Source organism: Thamnophis elegans, chromosome 11 (genome assembly GCF_009769535.1).
Source record: "Thamnophis elegans isolate rThaEle1 chromosome 11, rThaEle1.pri, whole genome shotgun sequence".
In the NCBI taxonomy this organism is placed as follows: domain Eukaryota; kingdom Metazoa; phylum Chordata; class Lepidosauria; order Squamata; family Colubridae; genus Thamnophis; species Thamnophis elegans.
In genome coordinates this window covers 11,321,932-11,346,359 of record NC_045551.1, presented here as the reverse complement: position 1 = coordinate 11,346,359, position 24,428 = coordinate 11,321,932, and the positions used below count along the sequence as shown (strand labels likewise).

Below are 24,428 nucleotides of genomic sequence, written 5' to 3'. Positions count from 1 at the left end.
CTGTCTGCCTCAATTATTTTATTGCTCCTTACTCCAATCTGAAGTTATGGCCAGTTGCGTTGTAGCTACTTGTATTTGGATTTAAATATACAAATTAAATTTAAACTTGGAAACCAAAATACAGCTGATAGTGAGAATGCAGGAAGGGTCCTTAAACATCAGAGAGCTACAGAGACTATTTTCTAAATTAAAATTTGGAAGCTCTCTTCATTCTTACCTCCTAAAGAATAATGTTGGAATCTGCAGGATACAGTCTTAATGATTTCCCTGAGAGGAGCCCCCAACTCTTGCATTCTGTATTAGTTTCTGTTCCAGTCATTGCCCCTCATCAGAAAATGATAAATCCTGAACTAGACTTACACCAAGATTGAGCTGGCAGATGTTTTTGTGATATGTATTGGCTGCAGGATCCTGTATGGCTTACCAGAATTGTTAATATTATAAATGTATTTCTTGGAACAGACTATTAGCTCTCCAAAAGTTTAGGAATTACAGTACTAAGATAAATAAATTGAGATGGAACATTGATTTTTGGTTAATTCATGCCCCACTTAATAGATCCAAAATTTGGTTTACATCATGTTATAATTTTCATAACAATCTTCATGGCCTCACATAGCATTCTTAGACTAGAAATAACCTGTATTATTCCTCTATTATACTGAAACACTCTATGTTTCAAACATGATTTAAAGAGATGTTTTGGAATATAATGAAAGCAAACAGTTCTTTAAAACAGTCACATCCCCCCTCCCATTTTGGGGCATTATTGAAAACAGATGGGGCTATTTAAAAGAGCTGAAATAGTAAAGCACATGTATCCTAATGTGGCTTCTTCAAGCAGTATTGAGGACTAAGCATACCCTTTATTTATGTTTTAGATATTTCAGAAAACTGGACAGCTTATATTAAGTAGGCAATGTAAGCTAGTCTACCTTGAGCTAAATGTGATTTTTAATATCCCAAAAGAGTTTAGTTTAAATCAAAGAGCATTCTCTCTTTGCCTTTAATATGTACTTATATATTTATTAGATTTATAAAGCTGCCCGATTCAAACAAGGTGACTTGGGCAACATAAAAAGAAAAACAAACAATAAATCAGGGCTTCCACTCCCAAAAATGAAGCTATAAAGCAAACAAAATATAAATATAAAATACAAAATATGAGGTGGCAACCCAGCACAATAATAAAAACATCCAAAAGGGGACTCCACTCAATTGGTCCCAAACAACTGGTGGAAAAGTTAGATCTTGACAGTTTTCCTGAAGGTGTCAGTAATTTTGGTGGCGATTGTGTATATGTGTGTGGTTTATGTGTCTGGGTAGAGATATACTTACAAGGGCAACTACTCAAAAGGCCTTCTTCCTAAAGGACCTTGTAATCAACTCTCTTGTAGAAGAGATTAAAAAAACAGGCATCACACCAGAAGAGAGAACCCTCTGCTCTTTTACCTGTTGTGACTGAACCAACTATTGGCTCAGAGCTGACAAGGCCATGTACAGCCACCAGGGACATGATATATTCTGTGGATGGTTGTAGACCTGACAAAGCAGCATGCCTCTTTGTAGGGTCCAGCATCACTTCCTTGGTGTCCTTCTTATCTTTGGGGCTGTAGGTCAGTATCAGCCTATCTGCTGGAGGTGAGGGGTCATTCCAAGTGATGTTCACGCTGGAGGAAGTTACATGAGAAAAGTGAAGTTGTGTGATTGGTCGGAATCCTAAAAATAAGAGCAGAGAACAGACCTGTAATTGTGAAAATGGCAGGCTGGAGTTTATTCAGCCCCAGGATGTGAAATGTGAAATGATAAATTTGAGGTGTGCTCATCAAATAATCACAGGTAGTTTTCATTAACATAGACATAAGCTAAGGCTAAAACCTCAAGGCTATAAGCATCCCATAAAACCTTGAGTGTGTGTCTGTGAAATTTTGCATAATTTACCCTTATACATTTAGGATAATTCATTAATTAACTTAAAATAGGATCAAATGTGCCTCTCAGCTAAGAAAGCTTACTGTTACGGTGAAGATTTTGGGAATTTGTCTTTGGAATGGATCTCATGAGCACTCTTGAATTTTAGCTCTCTGTTTTGAGAAATGAAAAACTGTTCTGGAATCAATAATTCTATACACAAAGGTTCATCAAGGTGGGCTGGAATTCCTGAGGAACAGGGAGGTGGGAAAATAAGTGTATGTGTGTGTTTGTGTGTATACATGTAAATGGCCATTCAGATGCCCAGGTCATGAGAGAAATCTTCTATATATTAGAGGGCAAAGCACCAATACCGACCAAATTTGACATGGAATGCATAGACAGTCATAAAATAGCCATGCAAGATCTTTGAGTACCTGATTAATGTAATCTGATAGTTCTTTAGTACCTGTGAAGGCATCCACTGTGCTTTCCAAGCTTTGCTGACGGCCCCTTTCAGCAATGACCGAGATAGTGTATTCAGTCCCAGGTTCTAAGTCGGTGAGCGTAAGCGCAGATTTATCTTTAGAGACAGTAACCTCTGATGCCATTCCTGAAGCTTGCATGAAGATGACCCGATAATGATCAATGGGACCCTTGACTTTGGTCCAGGACACAGAGATGGATGTTTCTGTGGAAGCTGTCACAATCAGGTCATGAGGGCTGTCCAACTCTACGGCAGCAGCAGGATATGTAAAAAGACAGAAAGTAACAAGGGCATGAAATGCATTAACCTGCAGGATAGGAACTAGCTTAAATTTTGAGCTTTATGCTGAATTTTATTGTGTTTTCATGTCTGTTACATTTATCTAAATGTTAATTTAAACCGCTCTGAGCTATTTGAAGAACACAGCTGGAATGTGAAATGATAAATGGTCAGATACATAGACTCTAGAACAACAGATTACACTAAAACGTTTGTCATGAAGATTGTTTCATAAGAACATTCCCCCTGAAAAATCTATTTGAATTTGTCTTGAGAAGTAGGATAGGTATGTCGGTCTCTATACATTTTGTATACAGAAAACACAGTTGAGACCCTCCATAGTAGCCATTAGCTGTCATTCAATGTTGTTGGTTGCAAAGTCATGTTTGACCCATCGCGACCCCCATGGACAATGCTCCTCAAGGCCTTCATGTCCTCTACCATCCTCTGGAGTCCATTTAAGCTCACAACTACTCCATCCAGCCACCTCGTTCTCTGTCATCCCCTCCTTCAATCTTCCCCACCATTAGGCTCTTCTCAAGTGTGTCCATTCAATTCTTCTGGCTTGAAAAGATCAACAGCTACACCACTTTCCTACTTGGTCCTCAGCAATTTGTGACCACAACCAGTGACATTTTTCCCTCGCAGCTATAAATAATAAAATATTAAATTAGGTTTAGGTTTAGGTGTAGGTTTCGTTTTATTTATATGCCACCCGATTCCCAGCGGGACTCAGGGCGGCGCACAAACCCAAGGAGGGAAAGCGGAACACAAAAAACTACAAATACAGGGATTTAAAAACAACCAACAGCCACACAGATCGAGGGGGGAAGGGAACTCATCAACCCCAGGCCTGCCGACACAGCCAGGTCTTAATGGCTTTTCAGAAGGCCTGGAGAGAGGTGAGGGTCTGAATCTCTGCGGGGAGTTCGTTCCAAAGGGCCGGAGCTGCCACAGAGAAGGCACTCCCCCGGGTAATAGCCAGATGACATTGGCTAGTAGACGGAACCCGGAGGAGGCCAGCCCTATGTGATCTAATGGGTCTTTGGGAGGTAGACAAGTTGCTATCAGTCAACTGTCCTTTAATTGTCTCTCAGATCTATTAAAAAGGGTGAGTTTGCACAAAATATTAGAAGAAAACCACATACACACTGCAACTAAAAAGTGCTTTTCTTCCATTTTTGAGAAGAAAAAGATCCCACATCTGATGGCGAGCATGTTGCTTTTCTTACAGAATGCTGTGATGGACACTTTCAGGTCAGTGATAGCTTCCTGGCTGACCTTTCCCCTCCCATCTAGCATTACCTCCTGGTAGCTAAATAAATCTCTTAACAATTGTCCTGAACATATAATGTGGTTGGGATGAATGTATTCTTTTCCTGTCTCTCTGATAAATGGGGAGGGATAATTGCCAATGGCTCTTGTAGTGCTTTGTTACAAATGCCCATTTCTCCTTTGTTCTGCTTTATCCTGCAACATTTCTCACCTTTAAAATCACTTCCCTTCGTGGGAATGGGACAGTTTGTCTTTTTATTCAATGGGATTGGAGGGTCCGGGGCAATCCCAATCCGTGGCATGACAAAACTGCGCTCCACTAAAGCGCGCCCGATTAAACCGAGTCGCTGATGTCATCAGCAGGGCGACAACAGCGACCGCGGAGAAAAAAGGGCGCTTTAAATAGTGCTTTGAAAGCAAGCCGATTCAAGTTAAGGTAAGGGTTAGGTTTAGGGTTAGGTTTAGGGTTAGGTTAAGGGTTAGGGTTAGGTTTAGGGTTAGGTTAAGGGTTAGGGTTAGGTTTAGCATTAGGTTAAGGGTTAGGGTTAGGTTTAGGGTTAGGGTTAGGTTAAGGGTTAGGTTTAGGGTTAGGTTTAGGATTAGGTTTAGGGGGGTTAGGTTTAGGTTTAGGGGTTAATTTTAGCTTTAGCGTTTACAGTGTGCTTTTTTTGTCGCGCTGTGATGACGTCAGCTACGCGGTTTCGTCGAGCGCACTTTAGTCGAACGTGGTTTTGTGGTGGAACCATCCCAATCGCCCACCACAAATATCCTATACACTGTAGTGAAAAAGGGAGATGAAAGATGGAAACATCTGCCAGTGAAGAAAGATGGAGCCTTGCCAGTGAAGAAGGGAAGGAGCTGGTGCAGCTTGGCTCTTGTGTCAAAGTCCTACTTCCCTTCGACATATGCCTTCCTTGTTGAAAGCTTTCCATGGATAAAGAGACTGACAGCTGCTGTTAGTGGGTCGTAGGCTTTAATTCTATGGCTCCAGTCTCCACTGTACCATATAAGAGCCCTCATGCATTGAACCCTTTCAGGTAGATGGGAAGGAGAAGTCTTGCAAAGGGCTGGTTGAAGCCCACCCAACAGATTTCTAACTCTGAAGACTTTTCTTCCATGTAGGTCTACCTGGGAAATTGTCTGCCAAAATAACAGGGAATATAAAACGCCTTGGACCAGCTACAGCCCATCTCAGGAGCAGGCTGCCTATGAGATTATGGCTGTGTTCTGAGGACATGTCCTCCGTAAACATAAGTGAGATGCCTTTGAGTTGCAAAGACTGTTATGCAACGCAAATGAAAACTTCATTGACCTTGTTTGATTTTCAAAACAATTTATAGGATCTTATAGTGGGTTATAGCCATAAATAAAATAAATCAATAGCAATAGCAGTAGACTTATATACCGCTTCATAGGCCTTTCAGGCCTCTCTAAGCGGTTTACAGAGAGTCAGCATATTGCCCCCAACAATCTGGGTCCTCATTTTACCCACCTCGGAAGGATGGAAGGCTGAGTCAACCCTGAGCCGGTGAGATTTGAACCGCTGACCTGCTGATCTAGCAGTAGCCTGCAGTGCTGCATTTAACCACTGCGCCACCTTGGCTCAATGAAACCTGTCGTTATTGTTGTGTATGGCATTGTTACATTAGCCAGGAGACCACAATGCTATTGCAGAGTAGTAGTTGGGCTACCAATTTACCAGTTCTGTTGTAGGATATGCTCATGTGGTTCCCAAAGTTGGAGGACGGGCTGGCTTTGCACCCAAAAGAAAGATGAACGGTTCTTCCTGCGGCATCATCCTAGGCCTCTTCCCCAGAGCCTTTTATAAATAGGCACTGCAACCAGAGTCAGCAGACATCTGACTCCCTGCATGGAACACAAGCTTGTCTCCCCATCAGAATGGTACCTATTTATTTACTCATGTAGAACATGCTTTTGAACTATTAGGTAGACAGAACCTGATGTGAGTGACTTGAGCTCACCCTGCCTCACAGTGCTAGAACTCAAACGGCTGGCACAGAGACCATCTCCAGCATCATTAACACATTGCACCACCACACCTCCATAAAACCAATGATAGAATGACAGGTATCCCTTCAAGTCAGTCTTGACTCTTGGACAAATAAGTGCAATTTCCTTGACAACATTTTTGGGAATGGTTTACCCCTGCTTCTTCCTAGGGTAGAGAGGCACCCGAAGTCATCCATCTGGCTTCATGTTTAAGGGTGGACTAGAACACACAGTTTCCCAGTTTCTAGCCTAGTGTCTTATCATTGCCCCAACCTGGCTCTTAGGAAAAATATATTAATTTAAAACACAATAATTATGCATGGGACACTGACAGGGAGGCACTTAGGGGGCCAAAAGACAGGTTGTGAGTATTAAATCTAAATAAGAAAGGGGAATACTAATGTTTCACTTGATGCCAAAATGCAAGTAATACCATTGCCATTTCACCCTAAAAGTGACACTGCCATTCAGTTGGGAGGAGGGGGGCAGTGCCTGTGACAACTGATATTTTACATCTGGTTTCCTGGCGCCAAAGTGCCTTGAGATCCTCTCACCTTTGGGGGGAATGTTTATGATGGCCATGTGGGAAGTTTCACTTTAATGTCTAACGGAATTTAGCCATGGGAATGTATGCTTATTCAGCTCTCAGGGCAGTTGATAAAGGAGACATCTTCACACTTGTGTATTGACAAAAATCTGTATGCTAACTAATGGGAGGGTCTCTACTACTTTAATTCTACTTGCATTGCCTAAGTGGATTCAGATGTTGCTTTGAATTTAATGGTTTCCATTCTTCTTAACAAAAGGTTCCTTTTGAAATACTCCGTTTTAAGAGTCTTCACTATCTTAAGTTAGGAGAGGAACCCTTACAGAGCATTTGCAAAATTAGGGGAACAGAGAAAGTCCTTTGAATTCTAGCTGAAAATGATTTACTCAATGCAGGCTTGAGGTTCAAATGGTGTGACCTGAGTTTTTCTGCCTCATTGGTTAATCAATCAATTTCCCTTCTCCCTAATCTGAAACTGCATTCTTAAAAGCACAGGTCCCTAAAATACAGATTGGCAACTGTAATGATACAAGCATGCAAAGCAGTCAGCCAAACCTAATATGGGAAAGAAGTAGAATAACACTGATAGAGCAGTTTGATCTAAAAATCAATATTTTGAGTTTCTAAGGCAGACTTTGATATTTGCCACACTAATCACTATATAAATATCAAATAAAGGCAAAAGCTGTTTGCATTGAATTTCCAGCTGAAAATACTTTCCCCATGTGTAAAATGTCAGCTTGCTCTTGGGTGTATAAAAATAGAACATCTTTAACTCTATTCTTCCCATCATACACAGAAACAGAGGCTAAATCAGAGCTCTTCCCACATCTGCAGCATTTTATTATGTACATCTGCCATTAATTCAAAGAGATAAAGCGTTTTTAAAAAGCATAAATATGAATGACAGAAGCTTTGCCGTTATATATTATTTACCTCCCAACGGCCAACACGATCGCACAGGTTGGGCCTCCTCCGGGTGTCGTTGACCGGACAATGCCGGCTGGTGACCCCCCGGGGGAGGGCCTTCTCTGTAGCTGCTCCGGCCCTGTGGAACGATCTACCCGTTGAGATCCGGACCCTTACCACTCTCCCGGCCTTCTGTAAAGCCACCAAGACCTGGCTGTTCTGGCAGGCCTGGGGCTGTTGATTAATATCCAGCCCCACTTAGACGGAATGCATGATGTGGAATTTTAATAATTGTATCTTTTTAGTCTTAATTTTTAATATGTTTCTTTTTACCTTGCCTGTAAGCCGCCCAGAGTCCCAGGGGAGTGGGCGGCATACAAATCTTATTAAACTAAACTAAACTAAACTAAACTATTCCTCTTTAAACCCTTCAACGTCTTCTTCCCATTTGTATTAATGCTTACATATTTTATTTTTGCTTAGTTTTGCTTATTTTTGTTTATGAGAAGAATCTGGGAGAATGCATGTTACTATTTTGGCACATTCAAAAGTACACACGACTCAACGTGGGAGATAAAAAGTTGCAAACATTTGGTTCTGTGTTAAAGGCAATGTTTTCTTTGCTGAATTGATTATGTGTAATCAGCCATGCTATTTTCTTGGAGCTGAATGGATATTGTTTGATGCTGCCTTTTTTCTAGCATATTTTCTCCCAGTTGCCTAATCTATGGTCCTGCTTCATAAACAGCTATTGACCCAGCAATTACATCATCACTGCACTGTAGACTGAAGGCATCTAAACATGGCTGCTATATGATGGATTATGCAAAATATTCTAAAAAAAAGGGGGGGGGGATAAAGTTTACCCCCCACATATTTTTTGTTATGTATAATTACTGACTGTACAGCAGTAGAGATTAACTTGACTTTGCACTTGATAACTGCAGCTAGATTGTTGGTGGCGCAATACTGGAAGAAGGAAGATTTGTTTACTATCTAGGAATGGACATTGAAAATCACAAACTTAGCAGAGATGGCTAAAATATTTGCATATATCAAGGATAATTCAAACGAGAGATATAAACGAGACTGGGAAAAATGGATTGACTAAATATGGGTTTAGGAAATTTCAGATAGCTTATGATTAAGATCAGAAATGATACGAATTGTTTATAGTTAGCCTAGCAAGGAGGAGCTAAGCTCAATTCAAAGATGTTATTAACTTTCTACGTTTTCTTTAAGTATATCTTAAACTGTTTTTGTTAAAGATTTATACCTTGTATTGGTTCTGGGAAGTCAGAGTGGGGGAAGGTTGGGGGGGGTTGGGGGGGAGGGTGGGAGGGAGCGGAGTTTACTAAGTTGGAGGAGGGGTGTTGGATTTTAAGGTATTATGATTGTACATATATACTGCTATTTTTTCTTTTTTATGTATATTGAAATGGAATTATAAATACCATCAACACAAAAGGGAGTTTGCTCAGAAGTTGAAATACACCAAGTGAATTAGAGGAAGAATGGGAAGCAGAGGAGAGAAGAAAGATAGGAAGAGAGGGATAGGAGAGAGGGTGAAGGGGAAGATGAGGTGTATAAGGAGGAGTGGTAAGGGGAGAGAGGAGAAGGAGAAAGGAAGGGGAAGTAGAGTAGAAAATGATGGAGGGAAGACAGGATGTAGAAGAGTGGGAAGCAGAGGAGAGAAGAAAGATAGGAAGAGAGGGATAGCAGAGAGGGTGAAGGGGGAAGATGAGGTGTATAAGGAAGAGTGGTAAGGGGAGAGAGTAGAAGGAGAAAGGAAGGGGAAGTAGAGTAGAAAATGATGGAGGGAAGACAGAATGTAGAAAGGGGGAGGAGAGAAGGGGAAGAAAGTGTCGGATAAGGTATAAATATGGTGTATGGAGAGCAGAAGAGCCAATAACTGGGTTTTTCTTTTTTTTCTTTCTTTTCTTTGGTAGTTGATGGTAAGATGAATTGATGTAAGTACTTAATAATGCAACTTGATATTGACTATGTAATAGTATATATGTGATTATATGCTATGAAAATGGAAAATAAAAACTTTTTATGATGGAAAAAAAATGAAGATAAACATGGCTGCTATCTTTACGTCAAAGGTAATCCTCATAAAAAAAGAACCATACACTATTCTTCAAACTTTGAACATGTTTTGAAGGGTTTTGACCTTAATAGGAAAATGAAGTTACAATGATGCCTGCCACTTGGAATTTAGCAGATTTGAAAGCTTGAATGATCTTCAGCACGGGAAAAGAGTGTTTTTCCTCGTTGCAGCGGCCTTAACTTCACGTATGAGTTAAATATTGATTAACCATTCCACTGCAGGATAATTTCCCTCCATGTGATTGCAAGAGAGGAGGGATGGTTGGGCAAACAGGTTAGGCTGTAGCTTTCTGGAATTAACTGCAAAGATTCACTTTATTGAAGACTGGTTTCTGTTTAGCAAGCAAAGAAAGAAATGAAGAGATTATCCTGCGGATCGGTAAATCCATGTCTGGCATTGGAGAAAAGTGTCTGTCAAAAAAAGCCAAGGAGAGATCCTTGGTAATGAGGTCAGATTGTTTGCAGAGCTCCATCAACAGCAACTGATCACCTCCCGTTATAAATTGTCGCAGATTAAACAAGTTTAGCATTTACTAAATATGCTTAGTCTTTTCTTCCTGATGTTTGTGAAAGGTTTTATTTTTGCAAAAGGCAACAGCAATTTGGACTTTGTATTCAGAAGAAATGTTGCCGTTGCCTTACAATGCTACTTTTTAAATTATTGATTTCCTTTATTCAAACCTTTATTCAGTCACTATTTCCATTTCCGATAACATTCCTGCCCCCCCCCCAAATAAAATAGCAGCGCAACACAGGTATTTAATTTCCACAGCACACATAGTCATGGAGAAGCAGAGCCCAATGGCCAGATAGGAAACTGGCATATAATGGAGAAATGAAAAAATGCCCTTTGGGTGAGCACTAAAACCATTCCAAGCCAGTTTGCTCTTGCACCAGGATAGAAACAGGAGCCGAGGTGGCGCAGTGGTTAAATGCAGCACTGCAGGCTACTTCAGCTGACTGCAGTTCTGCAGTTCAGCTGTTCAAATTTCACCGGCTCAGGGTTGACTCAGCCTTCCATCCTTCTGAGGTGAGTAAAATGAGGACCTGGATTGTTGTTGGGGGCAATATGCTGACTCTGTAAAACCGCTTAGAGAGGGCTGAAAGCCATATGAAGCGGTATATAAGTCTAACTGCTATTGCTATTGCTAATTCCACTCTTGTCTTAGACATGAAAGCCAGCTGGGTGACGCTCTCAGCCCAAATGAACACACAGGTTGGTTAGTGTGGGTAAAATTAGGAAGAGAAAGGAGTATTAGGTATAAAAATAATGCAGAGATGGAGTTAATTCAGGGGTGGGTTTCAACCAGTTCGTGGTGGTCCCTGCGAACCGGTTGGTCGGCGAACCTGGAAGTAAGTAACTTCCGGGAACGCCGAAGGGTCCACCTGCCCGCCCGCGCTCCTTACCCGGTTTTGACGAGTTCTGCGCTTCCACGCATGCGCAGGACGCATACAGCGCCTGCGCGATCCTCCAGGAGCAGCTGGAGCATCGCACAGACGCTAGTACACATGTGTGCGCCACGCGCGTGCACGAGGACGCCGCCGGCCCCGTTCCAACCGAACCGGTTGGAACGGGGCGAGAAACCCACCCCTGATTTAATTAAAAAAAAATCTAAAATAGAATCTAAGGGGGTTGCCTTTTATTATTTTTGGTGGAGTTATGACGAAGCAAAGTAATATTGTGCACAAATCCATATTAGAATGCAGAAGCTTCTTAAAACTAATATACGGTTAAAACCTTTTAGGATTACTGGATAAGCAGATGGAAAAAAGATCTGTTACTATATATGTTGACTGCAGTGAGAATTCGATATACACAGAAATGGAAAGATACATCCATCTCCACAATGGAAGAATAGATGGAAAATGGATGGAACTAGCAGAGATGGCAAAATTGACTGTTTTAATTAGGAAAAAAAGACCACATTTAGCTTTGTTTCTACTTGGAAGCTGCTTCTGGACTTTGTGCTCGAGATAGAAAAAAGTGCACTCCTGACTTTGGGTTTTGCTGATTAATTTAGTTCGTTGTTCTAGAAATGAATAGTATTTGTGGTAAAGTAAAAACATTAATGGCAAGAGCACTCAGACTTATATACCGCTTTACAGTGCTTTACAGCCCTCTCTGAGAGGTTTATACAGTGGTGGGTTTCAAAAATTGTTCGAACCTACTCTGTGGGTGTGGCCTCCTTTGTGGGAGTGGCTTGCCACCCATGTGACTGGATGGGAGTGGCTTGTCACCCATCACACAGCACTGGCATACATAAGAATATGATGTAAACTTGTTTTTTAAAAGGCATCTTTGGCCTGCGCTAAAACAACTTCAACAAAAGAGCCAAGGTGGCACAGTGGTTAGAGTGCAGTACGGCAGGCCACTTCAGCTGACTGCTATCTGCAGTTTGGCTGTTCAAATCTCACCGGCTCAAGGTTGACTCAGCCTTCCATCCTTCCGAGGTGGGTGAAATGAGGACCCAGACTGTGGGGGTGATATGCTGACTCTGTAAGCCGCTTAGAGAGGGCTGAAAGCCCTATGAAGCGGTATATAAGTCTAGCTGCTATTGCTATTGCTAACACAAGCAATGTTCTGATTGCACCACAAACGCAGTATTCATGCTTACCTTTCACAGAGGCACTGAGTTTTATAAATATGAGCATGATAGTATAGAATAATCATATCCAAGGACCAGTGGTGGGTTTCAAAAATTTTGGGAACCTCTTCTGTAGGTGTGGCCTGCTTTCCGGGTCCACTGGTGGAACCTCTTCTAATTGGTTCGGTAGATTTGATGAACCGGTTCTACCAAATAGGTGCAAACTGGTAGGAACCCATCTCTGGGTTTATAGAGTCAGCATATTGCCCCCAACAATCTGGGTCCTCATTTTACCAAAGTCGGAAGGGTGGAAGGCTGAATCAACCTTGAGCCTGGTGAGATTCAAACTACCAAACTACTGGCAGCTAGCAAGCAGCAGAAGTAGCCTGCAGTACTGCACTCTAATCACTGTGCCATTATAGTTCCGGTAAAATACAAAATTAAGCAGTAATTCTATATTTTACCGTACTAAAAAAAGTTGGATTCTTTTTTCTTTCCCCCTTTCCCCTATATTCTCATTCTCCTTTCTTCCTCCTTTCCATTTTTCTACCGCCTCTTTATTTTCATTTTCATTTTATGTTTGAATCCCTAATGCCATGTAATGGGTGAGCTCCTGTTCATTGTCCCAGCTACTGCCAACCTAGCAGTTCGAAAGAATGCAAAAATGCAAGTAGAAAAATAGGGGCCACTTTGGTGGGAAGGTAACAGCGTTCCATGCGCCTTTAGTGTTTAGTCATGCAGGCCACATGACCATCGAGACATCTTTGGACAGCGCTGGCTCTTCGCCTTTGAAATGGAGATGAGCACTGCCCCCTAGAGTCAGGAACGACTAGCACATATGTGCAAGGGGAACCTTTACTAATCTTAATATAAGGCTTGAAAAAAATCTAAAAAACAGGAATATGGTCAGAGTTTGGCAAATTAAAAATTCCAATTTTTATTTTTGAGCTGTAGGAAGAAAACTGTCCATCTTGAGATAGTATCTAATGAATAAACCGGTGACCTCGACCACTGCAGCAATATTTTATCTTCTTTTAATGCATTACCTCAGCCTGTTGCACCAGTAAATTTCTTTCATTTGAGGGAACACGCTAAATAGAGAACTCAGCTAAGAATAGATCCTTGTGAGGCTAAAACAATATCCTCCTATAAAATGAAGACATTAGCCGCTTTTCAGAAATGTACAAAATGTTAGAAAGGAAAAGGAAAAAAATAAAAAGAAACACCCAAGGGAGGAGATCCAAATAGCTCAATAAGGAGTAAGAATGTTCAATAAACATAGCATGTAATTCTGTGTGCATGTTCTGCAGGGGAATGTACTTCCCCAAAGAAGACATTGTTAGCTGGCTGGAACGCATGAATATTGTCACATTTTGTTTCATTTTTAATATGGTAAGTAAATAGATTCCTTATTGTAATCACAGGTAATAACAATATAGCAGAGCATAAGGTATAATACTATAAAGCAAAAGGACAGTAAAAAAAGTAGAAGATGATTTTAAAAAAAGTGCTGGATATAGGAAAATAGGATAAACTCAGGGCTATACTTAAGAACTTAAAATTCTGTTTGCTTAAATGACAAGATAAAACACCAACCCGACTAATAACAGTTGGAAACACATCTGCAAGAATGTAATTACAGTAAACATTATAAGTGTCGAAAACAGTAATGGGATTCAGCCGGTTCGCACCTATTCGGGAGAAACTGTTTGTAACTTTCTAAGCACTTCGGAGAGCCGGTTGTTGGAAGAAATCTTATTTTATTTTTTTCCCACTTTACAGGGCTAATCCTATAAGGAAGGCAGGAAGGAAAAATTCTGGTGTTGTTTCTAGCCTCATCTTTATTGCCCTGCTTACAGAAACTGCCTCTCCGGTTAACCCTTATTACATTGTAACAGCTAAGGCGAAGCCCCCATCGACGTGAGTTGGCCAAGGCCACATTGTCACATGACCACTGAGCTATGCCTACCCAGCTGGTCATTATGGCAGAGAACCAGTTGTTCAATTATTTGAATCCCACCACTGGTCCAAGACCTTATGGACACTTAGCACCATACATTTGCCCGACCATAAATGGGACAATGGAAGACACGGTGAGATATGTTCTCTGCTGATTACAGTCAGAGATGCTTTTCAACAGGGCACTTACAAAATCTCCCTTCAAGATATACCAAAGGCATGGTCTGCAGAAAGATGTAACAGCCACTTTAAAGTTTTTTGTAATAATGATACCAGGATGAAAAATTAAATGACTGTACTGCAATAGTATGTTTATTGGCACCCCTTTCAAAAAACCTGATCTTTCTTTGTTCCAAGAGTTAAATTCCTCCAAGGAGGTTTGAGGATACTTTTGTAGCCTAGGCAACCTAGGTTTGGTCCATTGATTCCCAATAGCAAAACTAGCAAGATTTGCTCTTCAAAGATTTCTAGTTTCTTTTAATGCTCCAGTAGAGAAAGACGTGCTCTAATGGCAATGGAAGGTAACCTGTTGTGGCCCAGCAGGAGCCGTTGCCACCAGACTCCGACAGCGAGGGGCCCTTTGAGTCGGCTCTGGGGGATGTGGAGGACCCTGGACAGGGTTCCGACTCCGAGCAGGGCGCAGAGAGGCTGGTTGGCCACCAGGAGGCACCTGAGCCTTGGACCAGTGGGGAGGAGACAAGGGAGGGTGATCCGGACGTCAGCAGTGGGGAGGAGCCAAGGGAGTTGTTCCTAGATGCCCGGCACCAGAGAGCTAATAGGCGTAAGGAACAATTACGCAGTTACAGGAGGTAATTGCACTCAGCTGGTGGTCATTAGGCTCCTCTCCAGACTATAAAAGGAATGCTTGTGCACACACCCCTTTTGCAGAAGTCAATGCATTAACTAATGTTGGAGAACAGTATGGTGAGCTTGGCAGGCTGGATTGCTGCCAAGGCTTATCTGTGTTGGATTTCTGCCAAGGACCTGTCTGTCTATTAATAAATTCCGTAAAGTATCTTTAGCTTGGAGTGCTTTGGTGTGGAACGAGGGGGGTCAGAACAGTAACCCTATGTCCCTCCTTAGCTGGAATGTCAGGTTTCATATACAGGTTGCTCTCAACTTACAATCATTTGTTTAGTGACCATTCAAAGTTACGATAGCCCTGAAAAAAGTGACTTATGATGGGTCTTTGCACTTATGACTATTGCAGGATCCCCATGGTCACATGATCAAAATCCAGACACTTGGCAACCAGTATATATTTATTTATTATTCACTTAATGATTGCAGATTCATTTAATAACTGTGGAAAAAAGTTGTAAATCTGCTGTGACTCGCTTAACAACAGCCTGGCTTAGCAACATAAATTTTGATCCCAATTGTGGTCACAGGCTGAGGACTACCAGTATGCAATATGTCACTTACCAGTTCTTGCATTCATGGTGGCTGGAACACTCTGCTTATTATTCATTATAGCTGAAATCCCAATTCCGTATTCTGTTCCTGGCACCAAGTCTGCCCAAGGAAACATGCAATAAAATATAAGTGACTCAATAAGCTGTAATGATTTCCATATATGTAATATTTTCTTTTTTGTCTGACTTCATGCCTGATACTTTTCCCACATAGCAGTCACAGTTTGCCTGGCCAAAGCCGTTATTATAAAACCATTATTTGAATATTTTGCTAAGGTTTGCAGGTGAGAAACAAATAATGGAAGAATATAGCAAATAATGGAATGATTGTGCACCATCCATTTTCTTTTTTTGTGTTGTTTTAATTTTGTCTGTATCACCCCTTCCCTGGTTTGAGTTGTGAGCCACCCTGAGACCCCTTCGGGGGAAAACGGCAGCATATAAATAAAATAAACATTCAACATTCATTCATTCTTTCAAAGTAAAGCAATTCAGTTAAGACGTCTGAAAAATATCAGTATTTTAAAGACTAAATAACTTTAAACGCTGTCACCACATCATTCTTCTTTTCTTTCTTGTACAAAAAATTGTTATCCAGGATCAATGCTCAGAAGGATCTTGATGACATGGAGCATGTCCAGAGAGATTATCTCTCTCTCTCTCTCTCTCTTGCCTTGGATAGCAAAGCAAAGTGCTCTTAGCAAATCTATTGTAAAACAGAACTGAATACTTTTAGGCCTCTCTGGAGTCCATATTGGGTTTTTTGATAGGAATTTCAGGTTTTTCAAGCCAGGTAAAATGTTGCTCCAGGTGCAACAAGGGACTTCATTTATTTAAAAAAGCATTTATGAACAATGCTCAGTCCTAGCATTTATTTCCAGCACTGTAAATAAGCATCCACATCAAAACTAAGTTATCTTCTTACCATCAACAAACCGGGTTCATTGGAGCAAGCTAAACACAGAGATAGACCAACATATGCATATTCAGACAACAGACTCCAGGATTTGTCTTATAAAAATGTAATTAATGATAAAGCCTTTGCGGCAATTGTGAACAAATGGCAAAGTGATTATGTAAAGGATAAAGATAGGAGATCTTTTAGAATTTTTTTAAAGCACTTGTGAGTAATCCTAGGTCTCTCCTTGATGTGAAGAGAGGTTCCGGGAACTGATCCATTCACGATTGCATTTATTGGCTCTGCTCTTTGAAACCATCTTCAACCCACCATGGCAGTTGCCAGGAAATTATAAATGACCGGAAGAGTTTATATTATATATTAAAGCAGTGCAGTCTTCAAATTTCAGAAAAGGTTCAATCTGTTTATTAAAATAGCCCCTCTTTTTTCAGACTTCTGGATAGGCCTCAAAAAGAAAAGAAAAGAAAAAGGGGAAAAAGATGCCACTGATTTTAGAAATTCACTCTGAAAACATTTTCCTCAGGCTAGACCAAAATGATAGCTGAAGTAAGCTAAATGTAGTATTTGCTGATTTAGAAGATGCATATCCTTTTGTTCCCTGCAAAAAAGCCACTCAACACTGCTAGTAAATCCTTGCCTTTTTTTTTTTTTGGTCTGATTACAAGCGTTTGTCTTCTTTGTATTAAACAATACATATTTCCCTTCCTCCACTCCAGAAACAATATTATATTTTTTCTGGATTTAAACAATTTTATTGGATTTGAACTCTGGAGAATTTTATCTACGGGTGAAAAGATATTGCCTAGAGTTCTGGTTAATCAATATAAAAAGAAGTATATAATCTAATAAATCAATGGTTAGATCTTGGAAGATCTGGTAGTCTATCAAGCTTTTTGTCAGCCTCTGTTTTGCTGCTTGCTTTACGGCTGCCATTGAAATGGGAAGGGGGGCATGGTATTTGGGAGTGGGAAATATTCTGTACAGGAGGACTGTTAATTGGGAGTTGTTCTCACCATCTACTGCGCATGTGGAAAGGAGGGGAGTTTCCCGCCAAGGCCAACTGTCCGGCATTCCAACCTGATGATGATTTTTGAAGATGTCTCCCACATGACAGCTGTGGAGATATTGGATTGTACTATGGGCTGGAGTACCAAGGGGAGGGGAATGGGTCATGTATTGATATCTAATGCTTTCGCGCGCTTTTGCTCAGATCCAGCTTTGCTTAGCTTCTATTTACTTATAACCAGTAAAAGTACTCTTAATTCTGCAAAATGGAGTTGAGTGGTTTCTTTCTTGGTTATTAAGTGAAGCAGCCCTGACACTTTTATTATTGTTATTATAATAGTTCTGGATGCCATTATAAAACCATACAGTTCATAGTTTTATTACAATGCAGTTAAAATTTAATTATAAAATATATACCTTATTACATGTAAATGTTTATTATTTAGCTGAAAAAATGGCTGAAAGACAGTATGAATGGCAGTACGATCTCCCAACACAATATATACATTTTTTGGCCGCTGTTTTCACAACAAAACGTTTGTTGCTAATTCTGCAAAATGTTCATCAATGCACCCAAAATGAAGGGACGGCTTTAACTTTGTGGCAGAGCTTCTATTTTTCATGCCCTGTTTCCTCCAACAGTGGGAAAAACATGTTCCAACTGGCAATCGGGATAATTGCTATCAGTCAGTGCAATGGACCTGTATCAGGGGTGGGTTTCAACCGGTTCGCGGTGGTCCCTGCGAACCGGTTGGTCGGCGAACCCGGAAGTAAGTAACTTCCGGGAACGGCGAAGGGCCCACCCGCGCGCCCGCGCTCCTTACCCGGTTTTGAAGAGTTCTGCCCTTCCACGCATGCGCAGAATGCATAAAGCGCCTGCGCGATCCTCCAGGAGCAGCTGGAGCATCGCACAGACACTAGTACGCATACATGTGCCGCGCGCGTGCACGCACGTGCCGCATGCGTGCACGAGGATGCCGCCATCCACGTTCCAACCGAACCGGTTGGAACGGGGCGAGAAACCCACCCCTGACCTGTATCTAAAGCTAGTAGGAGAGATTTGGAAGAATATCAGCAAGGGTCTGTTGACCTGGTTAACTCCTACAGGATTAAAGTAACTCCTGTAACAGGCACCCAAGCCTTGTCTATAAAGAAGAGCTGGAGAGAAATTGCAGCTGTAAAAGCAAACCTTGCCATATCGGGAACTTGCTAGAAGAACAGCCCTCCCACAAACTGGATGTCCACAGTGATGTCATGAGTCTTGCTGGTACTCTCTTGCTCAAGACTCATGAAATGCTACTCACTTCCTGGAGAAAGATGGTGCAGATTCTATACAATGGTGACTTTTGACTCAATTGGTGTAATTGTTTGTTATTCAACCCATCAGTAAACATATCTAGCCAAGGTGGCGCAGTGGTTAAATGCAGCACTGCAGGCTACTTCAGCTGACTGCTAGTTCGGCAGTTCGGCGGTTCAAATCTCACCGGCTCAGGGTTGACTCAGCCTTCCATCCTTCCGAGGTGGGTAAAATGAGGACCCGGATTGTTGTTGGGGGCAATATGCTGACTCTGTAAACCGCTTAGAGAGGGCTGAAAGCCCTATGAAGTGGTATATAAGTCTAACTCCTATAGTTATTGCTATATCTACCTCGATTCGTGACAAAGTGGTTAGATAGATGGTATAAAAGGGCTTATCTGTTTACAGCAGGGGTTGCCAAATTCTTCAGCTCATTGATAGCATCATGGAGTTTTAGATTGTTCATTATATACTTTTATATAATAGCACACACACACACACACACACAAACACACACACACACACTACTGGTGCTGTCAATGACAACAACAATCCCTTGGATAGTACCGTTGATCCTTGGGGATTGATAATGGCACTTTGGGGAACCCTGGTTTGTAGGACCTTCTAGTTCAAACAGAATATTGTTTTCTTGACAAATGCTTTGCAAACTGGTCAATTTTTTGCAATAGGTATTGCTGTCAAAAAGAAATTGTAAAACATTCTTAGCAGAGGCGTAACAACAAATGCATGTGATTTATAATCCTATATTTTATTGCAGCTTTGCCTCACGCTGGAGAAATTCTTGCAAATGAGCCTAGAACTCTGGGCTCTGTGCCTGCTGAATCTGCTATTCAGGTGCTGAGTCTTAATTGGCTTGTTCAAGCTTCTGCTTTTTTTTTATTTACACATTTATTTGCTGCATGAGTATCTTTCCTTTTTGATAGTACTCTCATTTCTGTTTTTATTAGGGTTACCAACAATGGTTGCAAAGATTTGGAGGATCACTAGATCCTACCAAAGAGTGATGAGTTTTCTGATTCTTATAGCTGTTATCGTATGAAGAACCAGATTTCCATAGACCAGATGTTGACCAGTCCCAATTTTATTCTTCGAATAAACCAATAAGGTAGAAATTGGACCAAAATTACCCAGTGAGTTTTTCATGACTAAAAGCACCTTTGTAAGTTTTGGTCTGGAACCTGTGTGATTGCAGAATGTTGACGGATTTTGAAAATTGAAGGTTTTCTGGATTTGCTGCAGTTCATTTGAACCTGGAGAAGAGTTGGGGGTTTCTACTCAGTTCTGCAAAGTTTGCTGATGGTCCATTTCCTCCTGGTAACTGATGAGTAACTCACCTCCAGGCTCCTGGACTATCTCTTTCCTGTTGGTAACATATCACTTTCAGAGGGTTTTCAGAATCCAGAATCCATAAGAGCGCAGTGGCGCAGTGGTTAAATGCAGCAATGCAGGCTACTTCAGCTGACTGCAGTTCTGCAGTTCGGCTGTTCAAATCTCACCGGCTCAGGGTTGACTCAGCCTTCCATCCTTCCGAGGTGGGTAAAATGAGGACCCGGATTGTTGTTGGGGGGCAATATGCTGACTCTGTAAACCGCTTAGAGAGGGCTGAAAGCCCTATGAAGCGGTATATAAGTCTAACTGCTATTGCTAAATGCAGTGGGAGAACAATAGCGTGTCACCCTGATCACCCTGAGCATGTCCTCACGTAATATCTTATCATAATATGGTCAACAAAATTTATTTTGTTTATTTTTGCATAGAATGGGTGAGAAAGAATTATATTCGTTTCCTGGGACTAGCAGCAACTCAGAGGGCAGAGTGACAATTGTACGATGTTCTCTTCAGGCTCCCATTAGGCAGTTGGAGGGGATATTGATTGACTTGTAATGATCTCTGCGTGGTCCCAGGCTCTGGATTTTGGCAGTGAAGTGAAGACATTTGCAGAATCAGTTTCAACAACTTGGAGGGTAACGCTGTGATCGGTAAATGTAAAATTAAAGCGAAAACCTTACCCTAACCCCCCCAAACCTAACCCTAAACCTAACCCTAAACCTAACCCTTAACCTAACCCTAAACCTAACCCTTAACCTAACGCTAAACCTAATGCTAACCCTTAACCTAACCCTAACGCTTAACATAACCCTAAACCTAACCCTAAACCTAACCCTAACCCTAACCCTAAACCTAACCCTAAACCTAACCCTAAACCTAACCCTAACCCTAACCCTTAACCTAACGCTAAACCTAACGCTAACCCTTAACCTAACACTAAACGTAACCCTAACGCTTAACGTAACCCTAAACCTAACCCTAACCCTTAACCTAACCCTAACCCTAAACCTAACACTTACCTTGATGTGAATCGGCTTGCTTTAATTTTATTTTTATTTCAATTTTTAATTTTTTTCGTTGCGCTGTGATGACGTCACGTACGCACTTTCGCCGAGCGCGCTTTTGTCGACCGCGGTTTTGACGGGTCACGCTCTACAATTACACTACGTTTCCCCTTCTTGTCTTGTATTTTTAAACATTTCTTAAAGCCTTACTTGGATTCATACTATTTTTGAAGAGGAAATTGTCCTCTGTAAATTAGAGTCACGTATAGCACAGTAACTGTACCGTATTATCAGTTCACATGTTTTTTTTTCAGTGTGTTAGATTATTTTCTGCATCACCATCTACAGTAATATAGATTCACAGGATATAATAGAACGGAGAAGTTGGCAGCTGTATCTGATTTGTATGTGCATTGCAGCCTTTGCTGCCACCATCCTGATTTTATTTAAAAACCACACTCTGTAGAATCCCTGACCTGATAACAATAACTGTTGTGGCCCAGCAGGAGCCATTGGAGCTGCCACCAGACTCCAACAGCGAGGGGCCCTATGAATCGGCTCTGGAGGATGTGGAGGACCCTGGACAGGGTTCCGACTGTGAGCAGGGTGCAGAGAGACTGGTTGGCCACCAGGTGGCGCTTGAGCCTTGGACCAGTGGGGAGGAGACAAGGGAGAGTGATCCATAAATCAGCAGTGAATTGTTCCTGGATGCACGCCATCGAAGAGCTACTTGGCGTCAAGAACAATTACGCAATTACAGAACGTAATTGCGCTCAGCTGGTGGTCATTAGACTCCTCTCCAGACTATAAAAAAGACTGCTTGTGACACACCCCTCTTGCAGAAGTCAACGCATTGACTAAAGAGAACATAACTAACTTGGCAGGCTGGATTACTGCCAAGGTTTGTCTGAATTGCTGTCAAGGTTTGTCGGACTTGCTGCCAAGGTCCTTATCTGTTTGTTTGCTTGGCTTTCAGCCACCGAGATTTTGGCTTCTTGCTATTAAAAGTACATTCTAGTTAAGCTTGTCATGGCTTTCATTACTGGACGGAGGAGGGGGTCAGAACAGATAACTGTGGGTATTTATGAAGAAAACTCTTATGTTGGGAGTGGTTCTGAATAAATGGGTCTATATCAAAGAGTTGGATCTAAAATCTCTTTCAACCTGACATATGGAGATAAAGAATAAAGGGCAATTAGTTAGAGCTTATCAATGGTATTAAATACTGTCTACCAATTCATTCCAATATCCATTTTCTGACTAAGAATGCAGTAAGGTAGCTTCACTTTCCCTTCTCTAATAAAGGGAGTTGTGGATCACAAGGAAAACTGTACCCCCTCCCATTCTCTTTCCTGGCATATCTCCCATGGGAGGGCATGCAGGGGTGGTGTGCAGTTCAGGAAGGGTAGGAAGGGTGCATAAAAGTTGCCACATGGATTTGGGAGGGCATGTAAGGATGCCACACGGGTCAGGGTATGCGAGGTGCACAAGAGATGTTGCACAGATTGAAGAGAGCATGCTGGGAAGTGTGAGTGACTGGCCCAGCCTGAGCATAGAGAGGTTGCGAAAGCTGGGTGGTGAGAGAGATTTATCCAGGCAACTTGCAACCTTCCCTGTCTGCTTCCCCATTGATGATGTTTCCTGCCAGGTTCCCACAAGCAAAGCTGGAAGAGTGATGGCAATCATGACTGAGTTTACACTTCCTGATGACTTGTGGAAAGTCAGGGCACAAAGGAAATAACCATCGGTGCAGAGGTGGGTTCCTACCAGTTCGCACCTATTCTGTAGAACCGGTTCGTCAAATCTACCGAACCAATTAGAAGAGGTTCCACCAGTGGACCCGGAAAGCAGGCCACACCTACGGAAGAGGTTCCAAAATGTTTTGAAACCCACCACTGGCAAGGATCTTGTAACTTGACAGCTTTAAGACTTGCATGCTTCAATGCCAGAGTTTCTGAATAGCTACTTGGACCGACCTAAGTACTAATTCATAATTTCATATCCGGTCACATGGGTGGCAAGCCACTCCCATCTGGTCACATGGGTGGCAAGCCCCTCCCACAAAGGAGGCCACACCCACAGATTAGGTTCCAACAATTTTTGAAACCCACCACTGCATCGGTGGCATGTTAACTGGTGCTGAAGCCACTACAACTTCCCCAAATTTCATTCCCATGGAAGTAATGGGTCCTGGGCAGAGGTGGGTTCCTACCAGTTCGCACCAGTTTGGTAGAACCGGTTCACCAAATCTACCGAACCGGTTAGAAGAGGTTCCACCAGTGGACCCGGAAAGCAGGCCACACCTACAGAAGAGGTTCCAAAATTTTTTGAAACCCACCACTGGTCCTGGGATTCTGTATATTAGCCCATTGAAGATACTTAGTTCAAAAATTGTTGCCCTATGACGCACTGATGTGGTTACAAACAGATAAACATGACAGTTTTACCCAGTGTACAGCAGGGGTGGGTTTCGACCGGTTCGCACCGGTCCCTGCGATCCGGTTGGTCGCCGAACCCGGAAGTAAGTAACTTCCGGGAACGGCGAAGCCCCCCCCCCGCGCCCGCGCCCGCCCGCACACCCGCGCCCGCTCCTTACCCGGTTTTTACGAATTCTGCGCTTCCACGCATGCGCAGAACGCATACAGCGCCTGCGCGATCCTCCAGGAGCAGCTGGAGCATCGCGCAGACGCTAGTACGCATGCGCGCACGCCGTGTGCGTGAGCGAGGACGCCGCGTGCGTGCGCGAGGACGCCGCGTGCGTGCGTGAGGACGCCACCGGCCTCGTTCCCACCGAACCGGTTGGAACGGGGCGAGAAACCCACCCCTGGTGTACAGATTCATTGTTAGGAGATTTGTTGATTCTGGATACCATTTTAAGAGTTTGGGAGCGAGATGGTATCTAAATTTGATAAATAAATAAAATTTTGTCCATTTTAGGTTGATAAAATTGGGTGTGTTGGAAAAGAATAACTAATTCTTGATTATTATTCAGAACTGCTGCAGTTGTCTTTTATAATGCTGAAATTAAGAGAGAGAGAGAGAGAACATCCAGCATGGCTTTATTTGTTACCAAACTGATTTGACATCTAACATTTTCACTTGAGTTTCTTATTTATGAGGCATAAATGAAACACTCAATAATTAATGATAGGAGCCAGCTTCTCCCTGCGTGCGGCGGAGCTATAAGTATCCAGCAGCCTGCAGGAAGCTTGCCCTGTGGTTTTTGGCACATCAGGGGAGACAGCAATTTAGTTAATTTCCAACCAATCCATCATCTATTATCATTATTGGATCAAAGCAGATCCCACTGGCTCTTTGTCCGCTTTTTTAAAAAAAGTATTTGTTTACTGAATGGATGTTGGCAA

At 42.1% G+C, this 24,428-nt stretch overlaps 1 protein-coding gene across 1 annotated transcript in view; it reads right to left on the bottom strand.

Annotated features, from left to right (window-relative positions):
* Window positions 1–24,428, bottom strand: part of TNR (tenascin R) — a 122,334-nt gene that overhangs the window by 39,103 nt on the left and 58,803 nt on the right. The window contains 3 exon segments of the mRNA XM_032226715.1: window positions 1,453–1,719; window positions 2,381–2,644; window positions 15,500–15,589. Coding sequence (XP_032082606.1) covers window positions 1,453–1,719; window positions 2,381–2,644; window positions 15,500–15,589 — 621 coding nt within the window.